Source organism: Neoarius graeffei, chromosome 16 (genome assembly GCF_027579695.1).
Source record: "Neoarius graeffei isolate fNeoGra1 chromosome 16, fNeoGra1.pri, whole genome shotgun sequence".
In the NCBI taxonomy this organism is placed as follows: domain Eukaryota; kingdom Metazoa; phylum Chordata; class Actinopteri; order Siluriformes; family Ariidae; genus Neoarius; species Neoarius graeffei.
Genome location: NC_083584.1, coordinates 51699966 through 51726862, shown reverse-complemented (window position 1 = coordinate 51726862; position 26897 = coordinate 51699966). Strand labels below are relative to the sequence as shown.

The window sequence follows — 26897 nt, the reverse complement described above, 5'->3', positions numbered from 1 at the left end:
TTTCTTCTAACTTCATTTATCATATCCGATGGGACGGGTTCATCTATAAAGGCGGGATAACTAATGTAAGTACCGATTAATAAAATGATGGACGTGACGGATGTCTCTGTGAAACTGGAACAAAAAAGGTAAGATTATACATTATGTAAATAAATGTCACAAAAATGGTATTGAGGGACGGAACACTTGTTATACATGGGACGGAACAGCATATAAAAACCCAGAAGGCAAATATAAGAAAATACGTGACACCACATTAAAATACGTGATATTAAATGGATGGATGGATGGATGGATGGATGGATCCATCCATTTAGAAACACTTTGAATTAAATGGGACCCTTACATTGAACTTGCATAATAAAATTACATGGAAAAACTTCATGTAATTGAAATATTTAAAGTCAACGTTTTTGGTACAATTATTTTTTTGAGTGAACCAACGATATTTTGGTTCCAGCTGGGAACCAAATTTTCAGGTTCCAACTAATTTATTTTTGGTCAAAACGCTCTGAACAGTTCATAATTTGGTGAATCAGAACGGAACCTGTTCCCTGTCAGTCGAAAAGATGAGACTTTATTTTCAGAAGGTTAATAACCAGTTTAGTACACGCTAATCTTACACAGGGCCTTCTATGTATCCAGGCTTAGGACGGCACTAAGTATACACTGCCTTGTACAACCCTAGTGGCTGGGTATTTTACCTAATCTGTATGTCTTTGGACTGTGGGGTAAACCAGAGCACCCGGAGAAAACCCACGCGGACATGGAGAGAACATGCAAACTCCGCACAGAAAGGCCCTCGCCGGCCGCTCGGCTCGAACCCAGAACTTCCTTGCTGTGAGGCGACAGTGCTAACCACTTCCATCCATCCATCCATTATCTCTAGCCGCTTATCCTGTTCTACAGGGTCGCAGGCAAGTTGGAGCCTATCCCAGCTGACGATGGCTGAGAGGCGGGGTACACCCTGGACAAGTTGTCAGATCATCACAGGGCTGACACATAAAACACACAACCATTCACACACACATTCATACCTACGGTCAATTTAGAGCCATCAATTAACCTAACCTGCATGTCTTTGGACTGTGGGGGAAACCCGAGCACCCGGAGGAAACCCACGCAGACACAGGGAGAACATGCAAACTGCATACAGAAAGGCCCCCATTGGCCATGGGGTTCAAACCCAGAACCTTCTTGCTGTGAGGCGACAGTGCTAACCACTTTCATCCATTCATCCATCCATTATCTGTAGCCGCTTAACCTGTTCTACAGGGTTACAGGCAAGCTGGCGCCTACCCCAGCTGACTATGGGTGAGAGGCAGGGTACACCTTGGACAAATTGCCAGATCATCGCAGGGCTGACACATAAAGACACACACCATTCACACACACATATTCACACCTACGGTCAATTTAGAGCCACCAATTAACCTAACCTGCATGTCTTTGGACTGTGGGGGAAACCGGAGCACCCGGAGGAAACCCACGTGGACATGGAGAGAACCAGCGCCGTAGCCAGCATTTTAAAATCACCGAGGTCCGTGATGTTGAAAAATTTTCGCCATATTTAAATGAGAGGGATGAATTACACGTCACATAAGAGATCTATTCCTGAAATTACTTTTAATGGTGTTTGAACTGAATACCATCAGTTTTGAAAAAAAAAAATCATGTATGTGGCAAGTGTAAGAATAATTTAAGCTTGTTTAATGGTTTGATCTGGCCCAAGCAATGAGGACAAAACTGCGCTGCTTTGAAAATGTAAATTTAACAGCTTCATGAAAGGGCGCTGATGGTTACCATGAAAAACCTGTGTCTACTGCACTACGTTCCTTCCCTGAGTCGCGCGCTCATTCGCTTTTGTGTTCTTGGTCTCAGAGCCGCGCGCACAAAACAGACACAGAAGACAGAATCAACGTTTAACATAATTAACAAAGCACTTTTTACGGAGACATTTTAATGTTATTCTTTATTTTTTTATCCAGTTGAATATTTAGCGGGCAGCACGGTGGTGTAGTGGTTAGCGCTGTCGCCTCACAGCAAGAAGGTCCGGGTTCGAGCCCCGTGGCCGGCGAGGGCCTTTCTGTGCGGAGTTTGCATGTTCTCCCCGTGTCCGCGTGGGTTTCCTCCGGGTGCTCCGGTTTCCCCCACAGTCCAAAGACATGCAGGTTAGGTTAACTGGTGACTCTAAATTGACCGTAGGTGTGAATGTGAGTGTGAATGGTTGTCTGTGTCTATGTGTCAGCCCTGTGATGACCGGGCGACTTGTCCAGGGTGTACCCCACCTTTCGCCCGTAGTCAGCTGGGATAGGCTCCAGCTTGCCTGTGACCCTGCAGAACAGGATAAAGCGCCTAGAGATATTTTCAGCTCTTAAAAATGACCAAGGTCTGGACCTTGGTGGCCTCATAGCTGGCTACAGCCATGGAGAGAACATGCAAACTCTGCACAGAAAGGCCCTCGCCAGCCACTCGGCTCGAACCCAGAACCTTCTTGCTGTGAGGCGACAGTGCTAACCACTACACCACCGTACCGCCCCGAGTACGACTACTAATAATACTAAAAGTAATCATAATAATTTTTGGATAAGTTTTAAAGCTGTTAGTCCTTTGTACTGTACAACTCCGATTCCAAAAAAGTTGGGACAAAGTACAAATTGTAAATAAAAACGGAACGCAATGATGTGGAAGTTTCAAAATTCCATATTTTATTCAGAATAGAACATAGATGACATATCAAATGTTTAAACTGAGAAAATGTATCATTTAAAGAGAAAAATTAGGTGATTTTAAATTTAATGACAACAACACATCTCAAAAAAGTTGGGACAAGGCCATGTTTACCACTGTGAGGCATCCCCTTTTCTCTTTACAACAGTCTGTAAACGTCTGGGGACTGAGGAGACAAGTTGCTCAAGTTTAGGGATAGGAATGTTAACCCATTCTTGTCTAATGTAGGATTCTAGTTGCTCAACTGTCTTAGGTCTTTTTTTGTCGTATCTTCCGTTTTATGATGTGCCAAATGTTTTCTATGGGTGAAAGATCTGGACTGCAGGCTGGCCAGTTCAGTACCCGGACCCTTCTTCTACGCAGCCATGATGCTGTAATTGATGCAGTATGTGGTTTGGCATTGTCATGCTGGAAAATGTAAGGTCTTCCCTGAAAGAGACGTCATCTGGATGGGAGCATATTTTGCTCTAGAACCTGGATATACCTTTCAGCATTGATGGTGTCTTTCCAGATGTATAAGCTGCCCATGCCACACGCACTAATGCAACCCCATACCATCAGAGATGCAAGCTTCTGAACTGAGCGTTGATTTCCATAAAGAACTTCAAATTTTGATTCGTCTGACCACAGAACAGTTTTCCACTTTGCCACAGTCCATTTTAAATGAGCCTTGGCCCAGAGAAGACGTCTGCGCTTCTGGATCATGTTTAGATACGGCTTCTTCTTTGAACTATAGAGTTTTAGCTGGCAACGGCGGATGGCACGGTGAATTGTGTTCACAGATAATGTTCTCTTGAAATATTCCTGAGCCCATTTTGTGATTTCCAATACAGAAGCATGCCTGTATGTGATGCAGTGCCGTCTAAGGGCCCGAAGATCACGGGCACCCAGTATGGTTTTCCGGCCTTGACCCTTACGCACAGAGATTCTTCCAGATTCTCTGAATCTTTTGATGATATTATGCACTGTAGATGATGAGGTCTTCCCTGAAAGAGACGTCATCTGGATGGGAGCATATTTTGCTCTAGAACCTGGATATACCTTTCAGCATTGATGGTGTCTTTCCAGATGTGTAAGCTGCCCATGCCACATGTACTAATGCAACCCCATACCATCAGAGATGCAAGCTTCTGAACTGAGCGTTGATAACAACTCGGGTCGTCCTTCTCCTCTTTAGTCCGAATGACACGGCGTCCTTGATTTCCATAAAGATTTCCATCTGCACCTCATCATTGCTGAGGAGTGTGCTCCCATCACCCAATCAAGCATCCAGCCAGAGCAGGTCATGATATTTTTTACCATATTAACATGCCATTGTTGTGTGTTATGCCTGATGTAAAGACTCTCGTCTCTGCGAGCCTACCACACAGATTTAATACTTGTCATTTTTAGGGCATACCTAACAACGTGTTTTCTTTCTCTCTCTCTCCCCCCCCCCAATCTGTCCCTCTGAGTTACATGTTGATCCTGGGATTGAGATGCTGGCCTCTTCTGCCCCTTGGACCTGCTTGATCCATCCTGGTGCCCTGTGTCTGGTCGGAGTTTTATCGCACCGCTCCTGTGAAGGACGGCCCCATGAGGACAGTTGAGGGTTATACCTGTTAAAACTGTTAATATTATAGTCAGGCTGTCTGTTGTTGCCCAAATGAGGATGGGTTCCCTTTTGAGTCTGGTTCCTCTCGAGGTTTCTTCCTCATGTCGTCTGAGGGAGTTTTTCCTTGCCACCGTCGCCACAGCCTTGCTCATTGGGGATAGATTAGGGATAAAATTAGCTCATGTTTTAAGTCGTTCAAATTCTGTAAAGCTGCTTTGCGACAATGTTTATTGTTAAAAGCGCTATACAAATAAACTTGATTTGATTTGATGATGTGTTCAAACTCTTTGCAACTTTACACTGTCAAACTCCTTTCTGATATTGCTCCACTATTTGTCGGCGCAGAATTAGGGGGATTGGTGATCCTCTTCCCATCTTTACTTCTGAGAGCCGCTGCCACTCCAGGATGCTCTTTTTATACCCAGTCATGTTAATGACCTATTGCCAATTGATGTGTTGCTGTCATGAAATTTCAAAATTTCTCACTTTCGACATTTGTCTGTGTTCTATTGTGAATACAATATCAGTTTTTGAGATTTGTAAATTATTGCATTCCGTTTTTATTTACAATTTGTACTTTGTCCCAACTTTTTTGGACTCGGGGTTGTATTATTAACGACTGGACTATGTTTTGTTTTGTTTTAAAGTCCACTCAGGGTTCGAATTATAAATTTGACCCTATGGGGGTCTCTATTTAAAAAAAAAAAAGCAATGCATACTCGCTCTCCTGGACCAGCGCACTTTTGCGCACTGCAGTGCACAGCATATATATATATATATATATATATATATATATGGGGCGGCACGGTGGTGTAGTGGTTAGCGCTGTCGCCTCACAGCAAGAAGGTCCTGGGTTCGAGCCCCGGGGCCGGCGAGGGCCCTTCTGTGTGGAGTTTGCATGTTCTCCCCGTGTCCGCGTGGGTTTCCTCCGGGTGCTCCGGTTTCCCCCACAGTCCAAAGACATGCAGGTTAGGTTAACTGGTGACTCCAAATTGACCGTAGGTGTGAATGGCTGTCTGTGTCTATGTGTCAGCCCTGTGATGACCTGGCGACTTGTCCAGGGTGTACCCCGCCTTTCGCCCGTAGTCAGCTGGGATAGGCTCCAGCTTGCCTGCGACCCTGTAGAGAGATAATGAGATGAGATGAGATGAGATATTGTTAAACAAAGGAAGATCGTTGTGAGATAGAGGACAAGTCTTCTTCGGACTTAACTTCACATTCGATTTCGCAGGCTGCAAATTTCAGTTTGCGCGCATAATGGTGCAGTGGTGAAGTACAGCCGTACATGTTGCGGTTTAATAACACGTTCAATACAAAGTTATGGCTGCATGGTGATCGGAAATGAAACTAGTTTTATTTATATTTATATGGTGATATAGGCTATTCAAGCTCATGATGCGTTCATGTGCTATGGGAATTATGGTAAATACCAAACGCCGACATGGGAAGCACACATGAACGCCCCCTCTTGTGGTATTTTCCACTGGGCAACTCGTAGAAAATTTTGATACACGAGTTGCCGAGATGAGATGAACTTTAACCTTTTCAACATGGCGGCGAGCGGTACAAGACACTTGAATGTTAAGCATTGTACGCTACTAAAGTTTTTTTTACTAGTGGGTAGTTTTTTGTGTCTATGCAATGTTGCGTCATTAACAAGTGTAATATAATACGTTAGAAATCCGTTTCCTTTAAAAATGTGTTGTTATGGTTTGTTTTTACCTATCCAGAGCACACGCTATTGCTAACGATAGCTAACTAACTATTGCTAACTTGAATCTGGTCCACCATCTTTAATTTGTCAACAACAACAAAAGCATGTGAACACAACACACTGGTAAATACCACTTCCCAACTGGAAAATATCATCTTCCCATAGCGCATGAATGCAGCATTATTATGGTGATATATGACGTATTTGAGAGACTTCCACAGAAAATTAAGTTTGCTTCTTTCATGGGAGCCTGAGGGAATGGGTGCTCAGCTCCCATTGGCTCCCACGTAATTCGAACTCTGAGTCCACTGATGGATATTTTCGACACACCTGGCAACCCTGCAGAAGGGCATGACTGAGTTCGTCGAGTTTGAAGGAGTGTAGGCAGGAACGGTGACATACAGAAATAAACTAGTTGAGTAGCATGGACGAACTAAAGCACCAGGTTATGATCAACCAGTTTGTGTTGACCGCCGGCTGTGCGGCGGATCAGGCGGAGCAGCTCCTCCAGGCGGCTCACTGGCAGTTTGAGGTCTGGGAGCAGTTTGTTTACTAATGACACTGGTGTTGGGAAGGTGATAGTTGGAGCCAAATTGTTCCAGCAGATTTCAGAAACCGAGTCTGTATTTTATGTCTGGAAACTTTGGTCGATTTTGTTTTCTTGCCGTATGTGAAAGCTGAGCTTTAATGCCGAGGCTGTAGTTTTAGAATAAATGGTGAAAGTACCCAAGTGAAAGTGTTGAGTCCTGTGGATGTAATCACGACTCTGACCAGAGAGCAAACATGTTCATGTCATTCTTGTCGTTTTTATCAGTTATTAAACCTCTTTTCTTTGTTTTGTCTTCTAGACTGCCCTTAGCTCCTTTTTTCAGGAAGCAAATATTCCGTACAGCCATCAAATGGTGAGTTTATGAGTTGATTAAACAAAAAAGAAAGACATTTCTTCTGGGTTTGTTTTGGTGACTTCCGCCATGTTGTGAGACTCCACGAGTCAAACATAAACACTTTCACAGGACAGAGGCTTGTTCTCCTGGAGCACTCTACTTCTGCCTTAGTGTCTCTATTATTATTATTATTATTATTATTATTATTATTATTATAAATATATAAACATGTATCAAGTGTGTGTGTGTGTGGGGAGAGGAAGAAGAGGGTGACTCCAGGAAAATGAGAGAACATGTTGCTTCTGATTGTTCTGTTCACCAGCTTCACAAAACCAAACCAAACCAAGCACAACACTAAAGTGTACTTTTTCCCAACACGACTACATGGGTCGTCCATCATTTATCCACTTAAAGCCTAGGAAATACAGTACAGTATGTTTATCTCTTACATAAACAGTATAGAATAAGTCGTCAGTGTAGCTTGCCATGTACCGTAGATAAATCATATTTAAATGATTAACTTTCTAAGTTGACTTCCTGTTCTGTGCTTTTGGCTCAGCGTTCCACACTCATCTTCTCAACAGTCGAGTCAGATTTGTGGTTGATTTGACTGATCGGCACGTGCATGTTGTTGTTTTTCTTTCCCAAGTACGTTGTGAGAATATTTGGGGAACAGATCCTGACCAGCTCTGTGTACTGTGTCTCAGAACGGAGCTGTGATAAATCACTTTGGGGTTTTCCCTGCCTTGACCAAGCATGGGAAACAAGTCTAGCAGACGCTTTCTGAGATCTGTTGAAAGAATGATCCGCGTGACTCCAGAGCGGAAGGCAGAGAGAAGTCGTGGTCTCAAATAGCACAGAGATCGAGCCTGCTAGAGAGGCCCTGTTTGAAAGTGGGGGTGTTCGCTAAGTGGTCTTCCAGATGCCATCGTCAACAATGCAGTTAACACATTTTGTGTTTCTGCTTACTTTTTTTTAATAATGTTATTATTTTATTCAAAAGAATTTGTGAATGGCTATACGGTACTTCATACATCACGCTTGTTTTACCTCATCATAGGCTCTTGCACTTTGCCCTGTGGGTCTCTACTGTGTGTTTTTAGTTTGTCCCTCTTTGCAAATCAGGTTGCTAATGTCTTGCATGTAATGCGTATAAATCACCTTTTTTGTCTTCGAGAGTGTCTGAAAAGTAAAATACCATACTTGTAAAACATTCTAGTTTTGAGTAGATATATCATTAGTCTATCCACATTCACTGGATATGAGCAATCACACGCTCTGATTAGCGACTCTACTACTAGGATATCAGCTCATATGCCGTAAGTCGAGAAAAACAAAATGGCGGTGCGTGTTGTTGAACCAACCAAGGACAAAATAAAAACTCTACTTGAAAACAAAATCCCAAAAATTATCAAGTGTTTAAAAGAAACAGAAATAGCTAAAAGATTATAGCCCCACCCCCAATATCTCCTGTTCCACACTCTAGCCCAGTTAGTGGCAGTAATACACCTTTAAGTTGGTTTGCCAACCGCCAAAAAACCCTAAAGAACAACACCCCCCTCCCAACAAAAAGCAACAAAATATGGAATGAAAGTATTTGATGGCAAGAACATATTTTTTCATTTTTCAAGAATTATTATAGCATTTTCCACAAATTGCTACTGTCATTTCGTCAGTTTGTTTACATTCTAAGCGGAAATTATTTTGTCAGACATTTTGTATAAAGTTTTTATTTATTGAATTTGCGAAAAATAAAAATGCTTTATTTCTCAAAATACAGTGAATGTGGATAGAATAAAACAGTTATTCCACTCAATCTTGTTGTGTGTGGCTTACAGTAAACTTGATGCTATGTGCCTCATCGGTTATCAGCTCATATATGACTTGATTTTGTGGAATAACTGTTACATATACCAGGCATATACAGTATGTGTAATATTGGGCCTCATTTATCAACCTAGATGAAAACGGATTTATGCGTAACCCTTTCTTGCGAGCATTTCCACAAGTAGTTTTGTATTCATGAAAATACTGTAAGTTCTGTAAAATGTTTATATCCTACTTGTGCTCGTGAGCATGTGTAAATTTACACATAAAGACTAAATAATGTAGTCCTTGACCTGACTTCTTGACCTCAAATTATATAAATTGAATAGATTACTGCACTTTTATATCCGTATATCTGTTTAGCAGAAGTGCTTCTCTAGAGTGACTTATGGAAGAGCTTTGGAGTCTCTATCAAAAACACATCCTCATGCTAATTCGCTAGGTCAGGGACTAGGAACACCATCAAGGATATTTTGTGGAAAGCCGTTGTTTTTATATTATTTCCATTAGTTGTACATATAAAAAAAAGAAAGCCAAAACAAACCCATAAATTAAGATAAATGAAGCGAATCATTCAATTATGGCAAAAAAAATATGCTGCTGATTAAACACAGCTCCCAGCTGGGTGTTTTCTTGAACTTTTGTGGATGTCACCACATGCAAATGAGTTGTGTCAGGAACACGCTTTACACTAGACAGGTAGTCAACACACCCAAGTAAAAGAAAAAAAAGTGTTTCCGGAGATTTTTAAATCCGATGGGAAATTTTAGTTCTGTTTGGTTTCTTCAAACATTTAGATACAACTTTACTCAAAGATAAATGAGGAGCAATATTTCCCCATACAAAACAATATGTGACGATTCTAATTCCATTTCTAATTCCATTTCTAATTCTATGTCTCCTTCTAATTCCACTAGATGTGCACACCTGCCAACACCCCAGCAACACCCCCCAACTTCCCAGACGTTCTGGCCATGTTTTCCCATCTTCGAGCCTCAGAGAGCATCGGTGCCAGTCCTATTCCCTCTATGGCTACCTCTCCTCCTCCCTACATTAACTGGGCTGTGGACCCCACCTCACCCTCCAGCCAGCAGGGGCTTTGGTCAACTGCTCAGCTTCCTTCTCACACCACTGTTAGCCAGCAGGTAACCTCTGAGCAGCCCATGGAGGCCGAGAGATGAGAACAAGCCAATGCAGGATGAGGACCGATGCCACAGAAAGAAGCATACATAAAGTGGATAACGCACTGAAAGACTAAGAAACATGAGTAATGAAGACTGAGTATCTGTTCTCATTTCAGAAACTGAACACAAAACGTCACTGGGTTGGTTTCTTTGGTTTATTTTGTTTTTAATCCAGTGATCTTCTGGATGAAATGTGTACTCAAGACATGACCTCAAGGTGCACAAGTGTGTATGGGTTTATTAGTTTATTTCCCCTTGCTCACAGAAGAGCTTAGTCAGCAAAGTCGTGTGCCCCCCCCCCAGTGTTTGCACTGAAACTTCTATCATTTTAATGTACTTTATTCTTTCTAAATTGAAAAGTGTCTATCAGTTGGAATGTCAAAATCGGGCTTGATTGTACGCAAGGAAAGAGGGTTGCATAATAATGGGTAAAATGATTGACAAATTGCAAATATTTTTGTCAATATATGAAAATCACAGTTATTCACTGTTATATTTTAAATAAAAAAAGCTTTTCTTTTGCACAACAGCCAATAAATGCAAATACATAATGGAAACAAATTAGCTAACTCCCTAACTCTACCTTAGCGCACACAAACCTCATAACTGGTTATGTTTAATGCTCTGAGGATGCCAAAAATTGTGAGTAAAATACAATTAAATTTGTAGGCCTACCAAGACAAGCCTAACCTGTCAAGAAGAAATAAAACGCTGATAATTTGGTTTAAAGTTCATTCCAACTTGGTGGATGAAGATTCCAACTTGGTGGATGAAGACTCCACCAAGTGAGTTGTTCTCAGTGAGGCTTTTGTGAGAAAATCCTGCAATTTTACCTGAGCAGGAGCTTATGTCCCTCTTTCTGAGACAAGGAGAAGTCTCTGTCTGTGATATTTGGAGCTCCAGGGGAACTACTGATGTGGCCATTTCAGTGATCCTGAGCTCTTTTGTCAGTTCATCATGAGACCATGAGCCAAACTGTGTTCTAGGAGAGTGGATGCAACTCGGACAGCCAGCTCCCAGGTAGGGCATGTTGGAGCCAGACACGGCCCTATCTGTATACATCTCAGGAACCCTTGTGGCACAATGGAGAGGCTAAGGAGTGGGACTCTAAATGGGAGTACCTGTCTTCGAAAAGCAAACCACAAAATCCATCTGTGTTCTGGGGCAATAGGGACATGGAATTAACTAGTTCTGTGGTTGCAGATCATGAATAGCTTGATAGCCTTAAAGCAGTAGCAGAAAATTTTGTCATGATGGGCCCCTGGGCAAGATGTACATGCATGTTGCCTTTCTAAATAAAGTATTTTCATGTGCATACTCTCAATATAAAAGCTAGTGTAAGTAATTTAATTTAGAAGCATTTTTTTTGTTATAGTTCTTGAAATTCTCTTTACATCTGGACAGCAATAAATAAATCAAATGCACTGACAAAAACAAGAATGTTCTGAGAGCACAATATTCCCCGCTGGCAACTATGCCATAACTCTGGTAAAATGCAACTGAATTGAATGAAATTGCAATATGCGTATTACCAACATATAACAAAGAATCCTGTCAAGTTTTGTGAAATTCCTTCAAAAATTGTGAGGAGTTGATTTCAGAAGGTGAGTACCCTTCCCGGGATGGACGAACAGATGGACATTGCCATGACATAATCCGCTTTCGGGCCTTTCGGCCAGCGGGGGATAAAAATTGTGAGGGAAGTTGATTTCAGAAAGCAAGCACACCTTGATGAAATTGCCAAAGTACAAGTTTGTTAATCATCAAGGGCAGAACTCTGGTAAAATTTGCCCAAATTAAACGAAATTTCAATATGCATATAACTGTCATATAACAAAGCCTTCTGCCAAGTTTGGTGAAATTCCTCCACAAACTGTGAGAGGAGTTGATTTCAGAAGAACGTACACCCTCATGAAATTGTCAAAGTACAAGTTATTTAATCAAGGGGCAAAACTCTGGTAAAATTTTCACAAATTAAATCGCAATATGCATATTACCATCATATAACAAGGTCTTTTGCCAAGCTTCGAGAAATTCATCCAAAAATTGTGAGAGGAGTTGATTTCAGAAGGAAAATACACTCTCATGAAATTATCAAAGTATAATTTTATTAACCAAGGGCTGTAACTCTGGTAAAATGTGACCGAATTTAGCGCAATTACAATATGCGTATTACCAACGTACAACAATGCCTTTTACCAGGTTTCATGAAATTCCTCTAAAAATTGTTAAAGGAGTTGATTTCAGAAAGAAAACACACTCATAAAATTGTCAAATTATAATTTTGTTAATCAAGGGCTGTAACTCTGGTAAAATGTGACCGAATTTAACGAAATTACAGTATGCATACTGCCAACATAACAAAGAATCCAGTCAAGTTTCGTGAAATTCCTCCAAAAAATTGTGAGAGAAGTTGATTTCGGTTGGTCGGACAGACAGACGACCCGACCCCCCTCAGGCCTTTAGGCCAGTGGGGGATTAAAAAAAAATAAGTCCTCTGTGGCAGTCACAGGGCTGTAAAAAGCCTGTCCAGTTATTCCAATTGGTCTGAGTGAAATGACTGGATTGCCTACCTACTGTACCTGCATGCATTCTGCCCGTGCACTCATTACGTGTGACCAGAGTCTTCCACAAGGCTCGACGGACAGACTGCAGACATATTGCTAAAGTTAGTGAGCTAGTCAACAGCTGTGAGTACTAACAATATCCATGTTTGTAGTTTACATTCATTATGATAATGTTTAAATGTTCTGTTACATGTGAAACACCTGAGAGAGTCGGATATGACAATGATGGGCTACACTCCTCTCCCCAGTGCTCTCTCTCATGGACTCATCCTCCAGTAGTCAGGCAATGCACATTCATGTGTTTTGGAGGCGTGGCGTTGGAGGGAAGGCTGAAAGGAGGGGGTGGGAATTTTTGGTTGGACGCTTTCAAAATCTAGCTTACGCTTGCTGTTTTCTCCAAAATTACTTACCCTAGTTTTAATATTTTGTAAGCACCCAGTAATCTGGTAGTTTTGTTATAGCCAGTAGTGTTTTCTACACCTGCTTAAAAGCTGCATTGGCACTAAACAATAAGTATTTCATGTAGACTCAAATAATGGCATTTGCACCCACTCTACTATTTTGGCATGGGCACACTGCAGTCTTATTGGAGTTAGCACTTAAATACAGCTTCCATCAATTATTTTCAGCTGAAACACAAAGAACACAATATTACTAAACTACTTGCTTTTTTCTAGCTACAGTGCCTTGAAAAAGTATTCGTACCCCTTGAACTTTTTCACATTTTTCTACCTTACAACCACGAACTTAAACGTTTTTTATTGAGATGTTATGTGATAGACCAACACAGAGTAGCACATAATTGTGATGTGAAACGAAAATGATAAATGGTCTTCAAAATTTTAAACAAATAAAAGTCTGAAAAATGTGATGTGCATTAGTATTCAGCCCCCCTGCGTCAATACTTTGTAGAGCCACCTTTTGCTGCATTTACAGCTGCAAGTCTTTTGTGGTATGTCTCTACCGGCTTTGCATATCTAGACACTGAAATTTTTGCCCATTCTTCTTTGCAAAATAGCTCAAGCTCAGCCAGATTGGATGGAGAGCGTCTGTGAACAGCAATTTTCAAGTCTTGCCACAGATGCTCAATGGGATTTAGGTCTGGACTTTGATTGGGCCATTCTAACACATGAATATTCTTTGATCTAAACCATTCCATTGTAGCTCTGGCTGCATGTTTAGGGTCATTGTCTTGCTGGAAGGTGACTCTCCTTCCCAGTCTCAAGTCTTTTGCAGCCTCCAACAGGTTTTCTTCCAGGATTGCCCTGTATTTAGCTCCATCCATCTTCCCATCAACTCTGACCAGCTTCCCTGTCCCTGCTGAAGAAAAGCATCCCCATAGCATGATGCTGCTACCACCATGTTTCACAGTGGGGATGGTGTGTGCAGGGTGATGAGCAGTGTTAGTTTTCTGCCACACATAGCGCTTTGCATTTAGGCCAAAAAGTTCAACTTTGGTCTCATCTGACCAAAGCACCTTCTTCCACATGTTTGCTGTGTCCCCTACATGGCTTCTGGCAAACTGCAAACAGGACGACTTATGCCTGTCTTTCAACAATGGCTTTCTTCTTGTCACTCTTCCAAAAAGGCCAGATTTGTGGAGTGTACAACTTATAGTTGTCCTGTGCACAGATTCTCCCACCTGAGCTGTGAATTTCTGCAGCTCCTCCAGAGTGATCATGGGCCTCTTGGCTGCTTCTCTGACCAGTGCTCTCATTGCTTGCTCTGCCAGTTTAGGTGGACGGCCATGTCTTGGTAGGTTTGCAGTTGTGCCATACTTTTTCCATTTTTGAATGATGGATTGAACAGTGCTTCTTGAGATGTTCAGAGCTTGGGATATTTTTTTTATAACCTAACCCTGCTTTAAACTTCTCCAGAACTTTATCCCTGACCTGTCTGGTGATTTCTTTGGTCTTCATGATGCTGTTTGTTCTTCAGTGTTCTCTAACAAACCACTGAGGCCTTCACAGAACAAGTGTATTTATGCTGAGAGTAAATTGTACACACAGTAGGACTCTATTAACTAATTAGATGACTTCTGAAGGCAATTGATTGCACTGAATTGTATTTAGAGGTATCAGAGTACAGGGGGCTGAATACTAATGCACACCACATTTTTCAGATTTTTATTTGTTTAAAATTTTGAAGACCATTTATCATTTTCGTTTCACTTCACAATTATGCGCTACTCTGTGTTGGTCTATCACATAAAATCTCAATAAAAAACTTTTAAGTTCGTGGTTGTAAGGTGGAAAAATGTGAAAAAGTTCAAGGGGTATGAATACTTTTTCAAGCACTGTACCTAACATTGTTCATGTACAAAATGATGATGCTATAATACTAGCCCAGAAAAATCAGTGAGTGGCCCCAAAAAAGTGCCATTTAAATAGACTAAAACAAGACAAATACAGTCTTGTCCATAAGTATTTGGACACTTCTGGTTTTTGTTCTTTTGCCTCTGTACACCACCACAGTGGATTAAACATGATGAGATCAAGATGTGATTAAAGTGTAGACTTTCAGCTTTAATTCAAAGATTTTAACAAAAAAAATTAACATTAACCGTTTAGGAATTACAGCCATTTTTTTTACATCGTCCCTCCGTTTTCACTGGCTCAAAAGTAACTAGCATAATTATAAATATAAGCATCATTTTTAATACTCAGATGCAAATCCTTTGCAGTCAATGAACGCCTGAAGTTTGGAACCCATGGACATTGCCAAATTCTGAGTTTCCTCCCTTGAGATGCTTTGCCAGGCTTTTACTCCTGCTGTATTCAGTTGCTGCTTGTTTGTGGGTCTTTCTGCCTTTATTTTGTGTTCAGTAAGTGAAAGCATGCTCAATTGGGTTGAGATTAGGTGACTGACTCGGCTGTTTAAGAACATTCTCTTTACTTGCCTTAAGAAGCTCTTGGATTTCTTTCATGCTATGTTTTGGGTCATTATCCAGTTGTATGGTGAAGTGCTGTCCTATCAGGTTTGACTGAATCTGAGCAGAAAGTAAAGCTCTATACACTTCAGAATTCATCCTGCTGCTTCTATCAGCAGTCACATCATCAATAAACACCAGTGACCCAGTTCCATTGGCAGCCGTACATGCCTGTGTCCACCATGTTTGACAGATGATGTGGTGTGCTTTGGATCATGAGACTTTCCTTTCCTTCTCCATACTTTTCACATCATTCTGGTACAAGTTAATCTTCATTTCATTTGTCCAAAGAATCTTGTTCCAGAACTGTTCTAGCAAAATCTAATCTGGCTTTTCTGTTTTCGAGGTAAACCATCTGTATTAACATTCACAAAGGCATCGCTTGACTGTAGACTTTGACATTGATAGGCCTACCTCCTCGAGACTTGGCAAGATGTTGTGAAGACGGTTTTGTTCACCAACGAAAGAATTCTACGATCATCCACTTTAGTTGTCTTTCAGATCTTTTGGTGTTGCTGAGCTGGCTAGTGCACCCCTTCTTTTTAAAAATGTATCAGATTGTTGATTTGGCCACTCCTAAAGGTTCTACTATCTCTGATAGATCTGGTTGTTGTTTTTTCAGTATAATGATGACTTTCACTTGTATTGACACCTCTTAGGATTGCTTATTGAGAGTTCCCATGAACAGCTGCCAAATGCAAATTCAACAATTAAAATCAACTCAGACCTTCTATCTCCTTAATTTGGTATGAGACTGCTTACCACTCAATTGTCCAATTACTTTTGAGCCTGTGAAAATGGAGGGGCTATGTAAAAAATGGCTGTAATTCCTGAACAGTTAATGCAGTATTTTTGTTAAATGTCTTGAATTAAAGCTGAAAGTCTACACTTTGATCATATCATCTGTGGCGGTACATAGGCAAAATTACAAAAATTGTGTCATTTATGGACTTGACTGTATATCATAATCTGCAGCTATGAGATAACTCATGGGCCCTTTTCACATTTATGGGCTTTTTGCGTCAGAATTAGCCTTTGCAGGGTAACTTTACATGTAACCCTGTGAAGTTACTACAGCAACATTCTCATCTCATCTCATTATCTCTAGCCACTTTATCCTGTTCTATCCCAGCTGACTACGGGCGAAAGGCGGGGTACACCCTGGACAAGTCGCCAGGTCATCACAGGGCTGACGCATAGACACAGACAACCATTCATTCTCACATTCACACCTACGGTCAATTTAGAGTCACCAGTTAACCTAACCTGCATGTCTTTGGACTGTGGGGGAAACCGGAGCACCCGGAGGAAACCCACGCGGACACGGGGAGAACATGCACACTCCACACAGAAAGGCCCTTGTCAGCCACGGGGCTCGAACCCGGACCTTCTTGCTGTGAGGCGACAGCGCTAACCACTACACCACCGTGCCGCCCCTACTACAGCAACAGTGCAGTAAAAAAATGCTAAATGGAATCACACTGTTCATAAGAAATGTTATAGAAAAACTGTGAACGGCAGTAGAATCAAGGAAACAGCTTGCATAGCTCTTCATTCCTCCACATCAACTGATAGTCTCTTGTTCTGACTACCATCTTGCTGTCAAATACATTTAACATTCAACAAAAACACTCACTACAAGTGTTAACTTGGCTTTCAATGAACTAGAGATGCAGTTAGCTAATGTTAGCAAAAGGACAGAGTCTAATTAATTTCAGAAAACTAGAGTTCACTGTCAGGAGACAGGATCAGCTCTGCCACAGAAGGTTGATAGTTGTAGATTAGAGCAACTGTTCCAATATGAGCAGCAGAACGGCTAAAAATACCAAACTTGTATGCGTCGTACATGATGTAATGTCATACAATCTCACCAGAATGTTGTCAGTGCATTTGCGCCAGCAACACAATACAAATGTCAGTGACCAGTGCAGGGCTGCCAACTTTTCAAAATTCCTTGGAGTGAGATTTTTTTTTTTTTTGGGGGGGGGGGTTTCGACGGCAAAATTTTTCTGCACACCACGCAGTAAGTGGGAATTTTGTATTCAGTTTGATATTCACTTGTCCCCCTGCATTCTGGTGTTTTGTTTGTGGGTCATCTAGCTGGAGATGGACAATGAAGGGGGGGGGGGGGGGGGGGGGTGAGATTTTGGATTTAGTAGATGTTCCTGCATTCTGGTGGATTTTTGGAGTGGCCTGCTGTGCCATACCTACATTCTTACACACCCTGACTTGCCAGGCCTTCAGCTTGTGGCCACTAAAAGCACCAAGTTTTGGCTTAAAAGCCCCCACACTAGAAAAATACAGATGACTGCCAATGTTCCTGTAGCCCTATAGACCTGTGTTTCAGATTTAAAGGCAAGTTCATGTTTGAAATATTACATCAGCTAATCCTAAACACCTTCTGAATTGAAACTAAATGTTAAGTTTTTAATAACTGTTGCAAAAATAAGATTGTCCCTCACTGACTATTCATTATGCATTTAAGGGCTTTCCCCACCACTGGGTTCAGCAGAAGATTGGCATGGGGAAAAATATCAACAGCAAAAGAACAAATAAAATGCTTAAACAGTAAGCAAAATGTGCATGTGCTACAAGAAACATTAAAATGATTAAGTTTGAACAGTATTGAAACACAAAAAGCTGAACCTTGGCCATAGGTGGGAATGTGCACACAAAGTTGGGCTTAAAAATTCTGGTCATACTTAAATAAGCTATATTAATATATTTCTTATTAATTTATTTCTTATCTATGTTTCTTATTAGTAATAGAGCATTCATCAGGGCCTGTTATCTGACAAATATTCTCTACCTGTCTTGCCCTCTTTGAAACCCTGTCTCCTCAGTATATTGTTCTCTGTCTTTTTTTTAAATTATTCACAACAAGTTCAAGTTCTTTGATATTACAGGTGACCATGCTTTATTTACTTTAACTGAGTAATTACATACATCATAAATAATTAAAAATAAATACTCTGTAAATAAACAATAGGTAGAAAATTGGCTCTTCTTGCATTTGTGATATTATCTCTTACTTGCTTTATTTTACAACATTTCCAGTATGGCTTCAAATAAAGTCATAAAGTATGATAACATACAGTAAACAAACTAAAAATGCGCCTTAATAAACGTGTGCTAAGGAGGTGCTCTCCCGTGCTGCTTGTTGGGGAAGATAGAGGCTGTGGCACGGCACTAGGCCTATAATGATTTAGCATGCCTAGTACACAGCTCTCGAAATGGCATTAAATATTCTCACAACACTTATAGGCTAAAACGATTAAGAAACTTTATATAAGTTCATAATTACGCCAGTAACGCCACACATCGGCGTACATATGTACAAACCTGTCTGAGACACCCGTCTTCAACTCGGATACCTTCTTCTCTCTCCTCTTCCTCTAAATTGACGGTAGGCAATTATCCAACTTCCGGCGAGTGCAGCATCATTAGATGCGCCACCTACCATAGGGGAGTGTGTACAGAAGGGAACATCTCTCTGTCTGTTTAGCCGCGCATAAGGCGTAATTGATCGATCGCAAGTGGTTGGCGCGACGCAATAGGTAGCCTAGATCAGATAGATAAACTAGATTTTTTTCTAGCGTGAGAAATCAGAGGTATGGGGTGTGAGCGTGTGAAGACAGTCAAATGCGTGTGTCTCACGCTCATTGCGTGAGAGTTGGCAGCCCAGCCAGTGTGTGGCTTCAGCAAATGTTTGTAACCCGTCATATTAGCTAAGGTGTGTGAACTGGGGTTTAACAAACAGACTAAAACCTCCTTTAAGGCCCTCAGTGAAGTTCCGACACTCTGCTACATTCAGCTTCAGTCCCAGACTCGACATTTTCAGCTGAACCATGTGTAAAGGCAGGCTGTCCATAAACCTAGACAACTTTCTTAGTTTCTTGCTCTGCTGATCAGTTGTTGATCATTAGTGACTTAGAGCCAAAGCTGTGTATAAATAGTTCAACAAAAAATATATTTGGGTTGAGCAATAGACGTCACATGGTTTAATCAGTTGCAAAATAAGAATGATTGTTGGACAAACCATAACATACACACACTTAATGGCAGACAGAAAGCTGTATTTGTAATTTACACTATTTTTTAAAGTGTTTCAAGATAAGCTGCATGAATCTATTCTCTGGGCTTCAAGGACTGAGCCCGAGCCTTGTTAACAAGGCTCGGGCTCAGTCCTTGAAGCCCAGAGAAAATACCTTTCTGTGCACAGTATATTTCTAAAGGCCATTTTTAGTGCTGTTACACTTGGGACTACAAAACTCCAAAATAATCCACTGTAAGATTATTGTTAACAGGAAATAATCTTGTGGATGTCAAAAAAAAAAAACCCTGAAATTTTAAATGAAATCTTTTATTTTACTCTGAATAACAAGGGGCTGTGATGACCTGGCGACTTGTCCAGGGTGTACCCCGCCTTTCGCCCGTAGTCAGCTGGGATAGGCTCCAGCTTGCCTGCGACCCTGTAGAAGGATAAAGCGGCTAGAGATAATGAGATGAGATGAGACTATTTTTTAAAGTGTTTCAAGATAAGCTGCATGAATCTATTCTCTGGGCTTCAAGGACTGAGCCCGAGCCTTGTTAACAAGGCTCGGGCTCAGTCCTTGAAGCCCAGAGAAAATACCTTTCTGTGCACAGTATATTTCTAAAGGCCATTTTTAGTGCTGTTACACTTGGGACTACAAAACTCCAAAATAATCCACTGTAAGATTATTGTTAACAGGAAATAATCTTGTGGATGTCAAAAAAAAAAAAAACCTGAAATTTTAAATGAAATCTTTTACTTTACTCTGAATAACAAGGGGCTGTGATGACCTGGCGACTTGTCCAGGGTGTACCCCGCCTTTCGCCCGTAGTCAGCTGGGATAGGCTCCAGCTTGCCTGCGACCTTGTAGAACAGGATAAAGCGGCTAGAGATAATGAGATGAGATGAATAACAAGGGAGCTTAGCCCTGTTTTAAGAACTACTGAAATATGGGAATCGTTCATTTGATTTCTGGGGCAGTAAAGTATGGAGGAAGTGTAATGATGACATCTTTGACCTTTTTATGATCAGTATATTGCAAATACCAAGCAAAACATTATTTGACATGTATATAATCAGCTGTGTTGTATATGTGATAACCCCTTATGAATAAGCATATTTCAGGAGGGGGTTCAGCCAGAAATACTACCCTTGAGCTACACCTCTGCATGAAGTCCATGTATATGAGGTGAGAAGAAGAAAGGTAAAGATGGCTGGCAGCAGTACAGTATTTTTATCAAATAACAGCAGCAGACAGTCACTTTGTAACATTAATAGAAGGTCCTGACATGTGTGTACATGCACAGAAGAAGGTATCTTGGTAATTAGTCCTGGGTATGACTTTAAACTGCAACCAGTGGTGAGTCTCAGGTCTAGGAGGACTTGAGTATTGGAGAAAATGGAGTTACCCCTTAATCACCATTGCTCCCGGGTCTGCTCTGACCTGGAGTGGTAGCAACTGCCTGGGTTCCAGCTATGGGTTAAATAGTACATCACCAATAAGGCACTAGCAGCAGGGTGCTTTTTGGTACAATGTGGCAGATGAACCCAAAAGGGTCAATGGGACACCACTAGAAGGCATGCAGAAGAGCCACTCAAATGGCTAACAGATGGCATCACTCAGCAAGTCAGTTGTCACTGCAGGGCAACTTCCATACCCATCAGGTCTTTGTCACTTTTGTGCACCACTTGGCATCAGGTCTGGCAGTCCAGAGAGACAACACGATGGGGGCACAAAATTGTTTGTCTTACCTTACCAGGCAAGACGCTTCATTAGGAGAGGAGAATAGCATATGAGACCTCACAAGGCCAGACATTCTGTGGCTGCTTGCCCGGACCGTTCGTGCCACTGCCGTGGGCAACTCTGTCACTCTGGTGTGGGCCTTGCGGCCCATCTGCGTTTCTGCACATCCTAATGAAGCAGTCATCATCGCTAGTGATGGACAGCCGATAACAACAATCTTGGTAATATTTACCACCCCAGGTTAGTAGTAAGAGAGAAGTAGAACCTTATGGCGCAAGCATTACTGCAAATAATACCTTCCCCGAGGATTATCCATCCTTTCTTGTAGTATGTGCATGCATTTTTTACAGGAGGTAATATGAATACCAGATGCCTACTACATTTTGGAAGGATAGTTAAACTGATTGCCTAGAGCGTTACTGGCTCAGAGCTAGATAGATTATTTCCTTTCTCAATTATAATATAAACTGTGGGAAAAGCCACCCATGAAGAATCAGTATATGGACATCATGAGGTGTAGTTTTTATGTTGTCTTCTCTTAAAAATGAACACATTCTCTTCAGTACACTCCTTTCTAAGGAGACTCATGGGAGGTTGATCCAGGCTTCTTGGAAAACCTGCAGGTAAAATCCCAAACAGCTATTAAAAAATGTATATAAAAACTGTGTCTACGACTCTCTGGTGTGGTTTGTGCTTGGCTGGAATGAAAGCCTGCACCCACACTGGCTCTTTCTGGATAAGACTGGACACCTCTGATATTGGGGTACATATTTTGATCTGCAAAAAATGTTAATTAAATAATTGGGCAAACTGCATGAGATACCATGATGAGAGATGAGACACCTCTTGCAGTGATATGTGAGGAGTGATTGGTGATGTTAAATGATCCTGCCAGGTTTGTGATTTTAGTGGCTGAATTAATACATTTGCATTTAGAACATTATTTAGCTCACAGCACTGTTTTGTAGTGAATCGTTTGAATGTTTCTAGAAGCTATGGTTGTTCTGCCTATGATAAATGGTATAAAGGTTCTAAAACATGAGCTAATTTTATCCCTAATCTATCCCCAATGAGCAAGCCTGTGGAGACGGTGGCAAGGAAAAACTCCCTCAGACGACATGAGGAAGAAACCTCGAGAGGAACCAGACTCAAAAGGGAACCCATCCTCATTTGGGCAACAACAGACAGCCTGACTATAATATTAACAGTTTTAACAGGTATAACCCTCAACTGTCCTCATGGGGCCGTCCTTCACAGGAGCGGTGCGATAAAACTCCGACCAGACACAGGGCACCAGGATGGATCAAGCAGGTCCAAGGGGCAGAAGAAACCAGCATCTCAATCCCAGGATCAACATGTAACTCAGAGGGACAGATTGGGGGGGGGGAAGAGAGAGAGAAAGAAAACACAGGTTGTTAGGTATGCCCTAAAAATGACAAGTATTAAATCTGTGTGGTAGGCTCGCAGAGACGAGAGTCTTTACATCAGGCATAACACACAACAATGGCATGTTAATATGGTAAAAAATATCATGACCTGCTCTGGCTGGATGCTTGATTGAGTGATGGGAGCACACTCCTCAGCAATGATGAGATGCAGATGGGACCCTTAGGGCTGGCCAAGACAATTCAGTTAAATTTCACCGGGTCTGGGACATGCGACAGAATGTCTGACGGCCGATTCCCTGCAGGCTACGATAGCCAGTCGAGGTCTCCACCCTCTCCACCAAAAGATTTCCTGTTGACTCCATGTAACTCAGAGGGACAGGTTTGGGGTGGGGGGGAGGGAAAGAAAACACAGGTTGTTAGGTATGCCCAATGTCACCTGAATAAGTAGGAGCAGTATACATATTGCACCGAGTACAAGCAGGGACTCCGGCAACTAACTATGACAGCATAACTAAAAGGAGAGAACCAGAAGGTAACACAGGCATGAGGGAGCCCCGGGATATATATATAGATAGATCAGCTGGATAGTACAGTGGTAATGCTCACTGACTACGACGCAGGAGATCAGGGTTCGAATCCCGGTCGGGGCAAAACATCATCCAGTAAGGGCCCTTAGGCAAGACCCCTCATGATATATCGGCCTACCTCAGGAATGAGTGAAGACATAACTGATAGAGTCATACCGGCTCAGACGTCGCCCGGGTCAACAAGGTCTGCATCAGTTGCTAGGGAACCAGGGCAAACTGATGAGAAATGGGCTACTGGAACAAGACATCGATGGACGAGGACAGAAAATACGGAGTTGCTGGAATGCTACTATACAAGCAGTCCCAGAGAGAGGGGATACATGCAGCGAATGTGGGACCATTGGATACTTCGAAACCCACAATCAAGGCTAACAAACACAACACAAGAGCTGCTGACCTGAGAAGGAAGATCATGACCCAACTGGAAACCTGGAGCCCCCGACGAATACCGAAGCTGAGTTGCCAAGTACCTTCAGAAGATCTACTAGTAGATGTGAATGCTGCTCTGAAGACAATCTCCACAAGAACCATCACTGAGACCAACAAGCTGATACACAGTACAGCAACAGTAATCATGGGGATGCTTGGACACAAGGTGGGCTCGGGACATAACAAACAGTATCCACCATGGAAGAGACGATTAGAGACCAAGATAAAGGCAGCACGGAGAGAAGTTAGCCAGCTAGCTGAACTACAGAAAGGGAACATGGTGAATAAAGGCGCACCCAGGAAGTACAACTCACTCTCCATACCAGAGGCACTCGAAACTGCCAAACAGCGACTAACAGCTCTGGCCACCCGGTTGAAGAGATACACCAAGGAGGGAGAGGCCAGGAGAATAAACAAGCTGTTCTCCACTGAACCAGCCAAGGTGTACTCTCAGTGGCAGGGGAACAACAACTGGTCAGACCCACCAAGAGCTGAGGTGGAAAAATACTGGAAAGACATATGGGAAAGAACGGCATCACACAACACCGATGCCCAATGGTTAGTGGACCTAAGAGCTGACCACAGTAACCATCTCAATGGCAGACTTCCAAGAAAGAGTGTCAAAGATGAAGAGCTGGACAGCACCAGGCCCCGATATGATCCATACGTACTGGCTGAAGAAGCTAACTGCACTCCATGAACGCCTAGCAGCACAGATGAACCAGCTGCTGAGGGATGGAACCCACCCAGAATGGCTAACCCAAGGCAGGACAGTCCTAATCATGAAGGACCCCCAGAAGGGACCCATCCCATCCAACTACCGGCCAATTACCTGTCTCTGCACAACATGGAAGGCCCTGTCAGGCATCATTGCGGCAAAAATTAGTAAGCATGTGGCTCAATACATGAGCGAGGCACAGAAAGGGATTGGCAGTAACACCAGAGGAGCCAAGCACCAGCTACTGGTCGATAGAACAGTCGCCCGAGACTGTAAGAAGAGACAGACCAACCTGTGCACTGCCTGGATTGACTACAAGAAAGCCTACGACTCAATGCCACACACATGGATACTGGAATGTCTGGAACTGTATAAGATCAACAGGAACCTAAGGATCTTCATCCAGAACTCAATGGAAATGTGGAAGACAACCCTAGAGGCCAACTCAAAACCCATTGCCCAAGTCAACATCAAGTGCGGCATATACCAAGGAGATGCGCTATCACCACTGCTGTTCTGCATAGGCCTGAACCCCCTCAGTCAGATCATCACGAAGAGCGGCTACGGGTACCGATTCCGTAGTGGGGCAACAATCAGCCACCTGCTCTACATGGATGACATCAAGCTGTATGCCGGGAACGAGCGAGAAATAGACTCGCTGATCCACACCACCCGGATCTACAGCGATGACATAGGGATGTCATTCGGATTGGACAAGTGTGGCCGGATGGTCTCAAAGAGAGGCAAGATGATCCGGACTGAAGGGATTGACCTACCAGAGGGCAACATAGGTGATATCCAAGACAGCTACAAGTACCTTGGCATCCCACAGGCTAATGAAAACCATGAAGAAGCCACAAGGAAGTCAACCACAGCCAAATACCTCCAGAGAGTAAGGCAGGTCCTGAAAAGTCAGCTGAATGGTAAGAACAAGGTCCAAGCCATCAACATGTACGCACTACCAGTCATCAGATACCCCGCTGGCATCATAAACTGGCCAAAGGAGGAGATAGAAGCCACAGATATCAAGACTAGAAAGCTCCTCACCATGCATGGAGGGTTCCACCCCAAGTCCAGCGCCCTGAGACTATACACTAAGCGGAAAGAGGGAGGCCGAGGGCTAGTGAGCATCAAGACCACGGTCCAGGATGAAACATCGAAAATCCGAGAATACATCAGAAAGATGGCCCGAAAGGATGAACTGCTAAGTGAATGTCTCAGGCAGCAGAACCCTGATGAGAGTGCAGAGGAGGAGGAGGAACAGACAACCTGGAGAGACAAACCCCTACATGGTATGTACCACCGTCAGATAGAGGAAGTGGCTGATATCAAGAAATCCTACCAGTGGCTGGATAATGCAGGACTGACAGACAGCACAGAGGCACTAATCATGGCAGCACAAGAACAGGCCATAAGCACAAGAGCCATAGAGGCCAGGATCTACCAGAGTAGATCAGACCCAAGATGCAGACTGTGCAAAGAAGCCCCTGAAACAGTCCAGCACATAGTAGCAGGGTGTAAGATGCTAGCTGGATCAGCGTACATGGAGAGGCACAACCAAGTGGCTGGGATAGTATACAGGAACATCTGCAACCAGTATGGAATAGAAGTACCCAAGTCCCAATGGGCCATACCACAGAAGGTGGCTGAGAACAACAGGGCCAAGGTTCTGTGGGACTTCAGCTTCCAGACTGACAAACAGATCCTGGCTAACCAACTGGACATAGTGGTGATGGACAAAGAGCAGAAGAGGGTGGTGGTGATAGATGTGGCGATCCCAGCTGACGCCAACATCAGGAAGAAGGAACATGAGAAACTTGAGAAGTATCAAGGGTTGAAAGAGCAGCTGGAACGGATGTGGAAGGTCAAGGGTTGCGTGGTCCCCGTGGTAGTGGGGGCACTTGGGGCAGTAACCCCCAAACTGGGAGAGTGGCTCCAGCAAATCCCAGGAACAACATCTGAAGCCTCAGTCCAGAAGAGCGCAGTCCTAGGAACATCGAAGATACTGCGCAGAACCCTCAAACTCCCAGGCCTCTGGTAGAGGACCCGAGCTTGAGGATGACATGGATACCACCCCCCCCCCCCGGGGGTGAGAAGGAGATTTTTTTATATATATATATATATATATATATATATATATATAATCTCATCTCATTATCTCTAGCCGCTTTATCCTTCTACAGGGTCGCAGGCAAGCTGGAGCCTATCCCAGCTGACTACGGGCGAAAGGCAGGGTACACCCTGGACAAGTCACCAGGTCATCACAGGGCCAATACACAGACAACCATTCACACTCACATTCACACCTACGGTCAATTTAGAGTCACCAGTTAACCTAACCTGCATGTCTTTGGACTGTGGGGGAAACCGGAGCACCTGGAGGAAACCCACGCGGACACGGGGAGAACATGCAAACTCCACACAGAAAGGCCCTCGCCGGCCACAGGGCTCGAACCCGGACCTTCTTGCTGTGAGGTGACAGCGCTAACCACTACACCACCGTGCCGCCACATATATATACACACACACACAGTGGTGCTTGAAAGTTTGTGAACCCTTTAAAATTTTC

General features: G+C 42.8%; 1 protein-coding gene across 2 annotated transcripts; it reads left to right on the top strand.

The window, feature by feature from the left end:
- The first annotated feature begins 6367 nt into the window (after positions 1-6367).
- ubald1b (UBA-like domain containing 1b) lies at positions 6368-11264 on the top strand. Of its 2 annotated transcripts, XM_060942129.1 has the most exons (3): positions 6370-6570; positions 6887-6940; positions 9667-11264. In XM_060942129.1, the coding sequence occupies exons 1-3, from the start codon at positions 6463-6465 to the stop codon at positions 9928-9930; spliced, it is 426 nt and encodes a 141-aa protein (XP_060798112.1). In that variant the 5' UTR covers positions 6370-6462; the 3' UTR covers positions 9931-11264. The 2 variants fall into 2 exon arrangements, with proteins under 2 accessions (XP_060798113.1, XP_060798112.1); XM_060942130.1 differs by lacking the exon at positions 6887-6940 and having other exon boundaries at positions 6368-6570.
- Positions 11265-26897: the final 15633 nt, after the last annotated feature.

Bases quoted from the DNA above. Each gene is read 5' to 3' on its own strand.
- ubald1b (XM_060942129.1), top strand. From the start codon at position 6,463: ATGGACGAACTAAAGCACCAGGTTATGATCAACCAGTTTGTGTTGACC. The intron at 6,571-6,886 runs GTCTGGGAGCAG...TTTGTCTTCTAG, and splicing joins CGGCTCACTGGCAGTTTGAG to ACTGCCCTTAGCTCCTTTTT. The intron at 6,941-9,666 runs GTGAGTTTATGA...TAATTCCACTAG, and splicing joins TTCCGTACAGCCATCAAATG to ATGTGCACACCTGCCAACAC.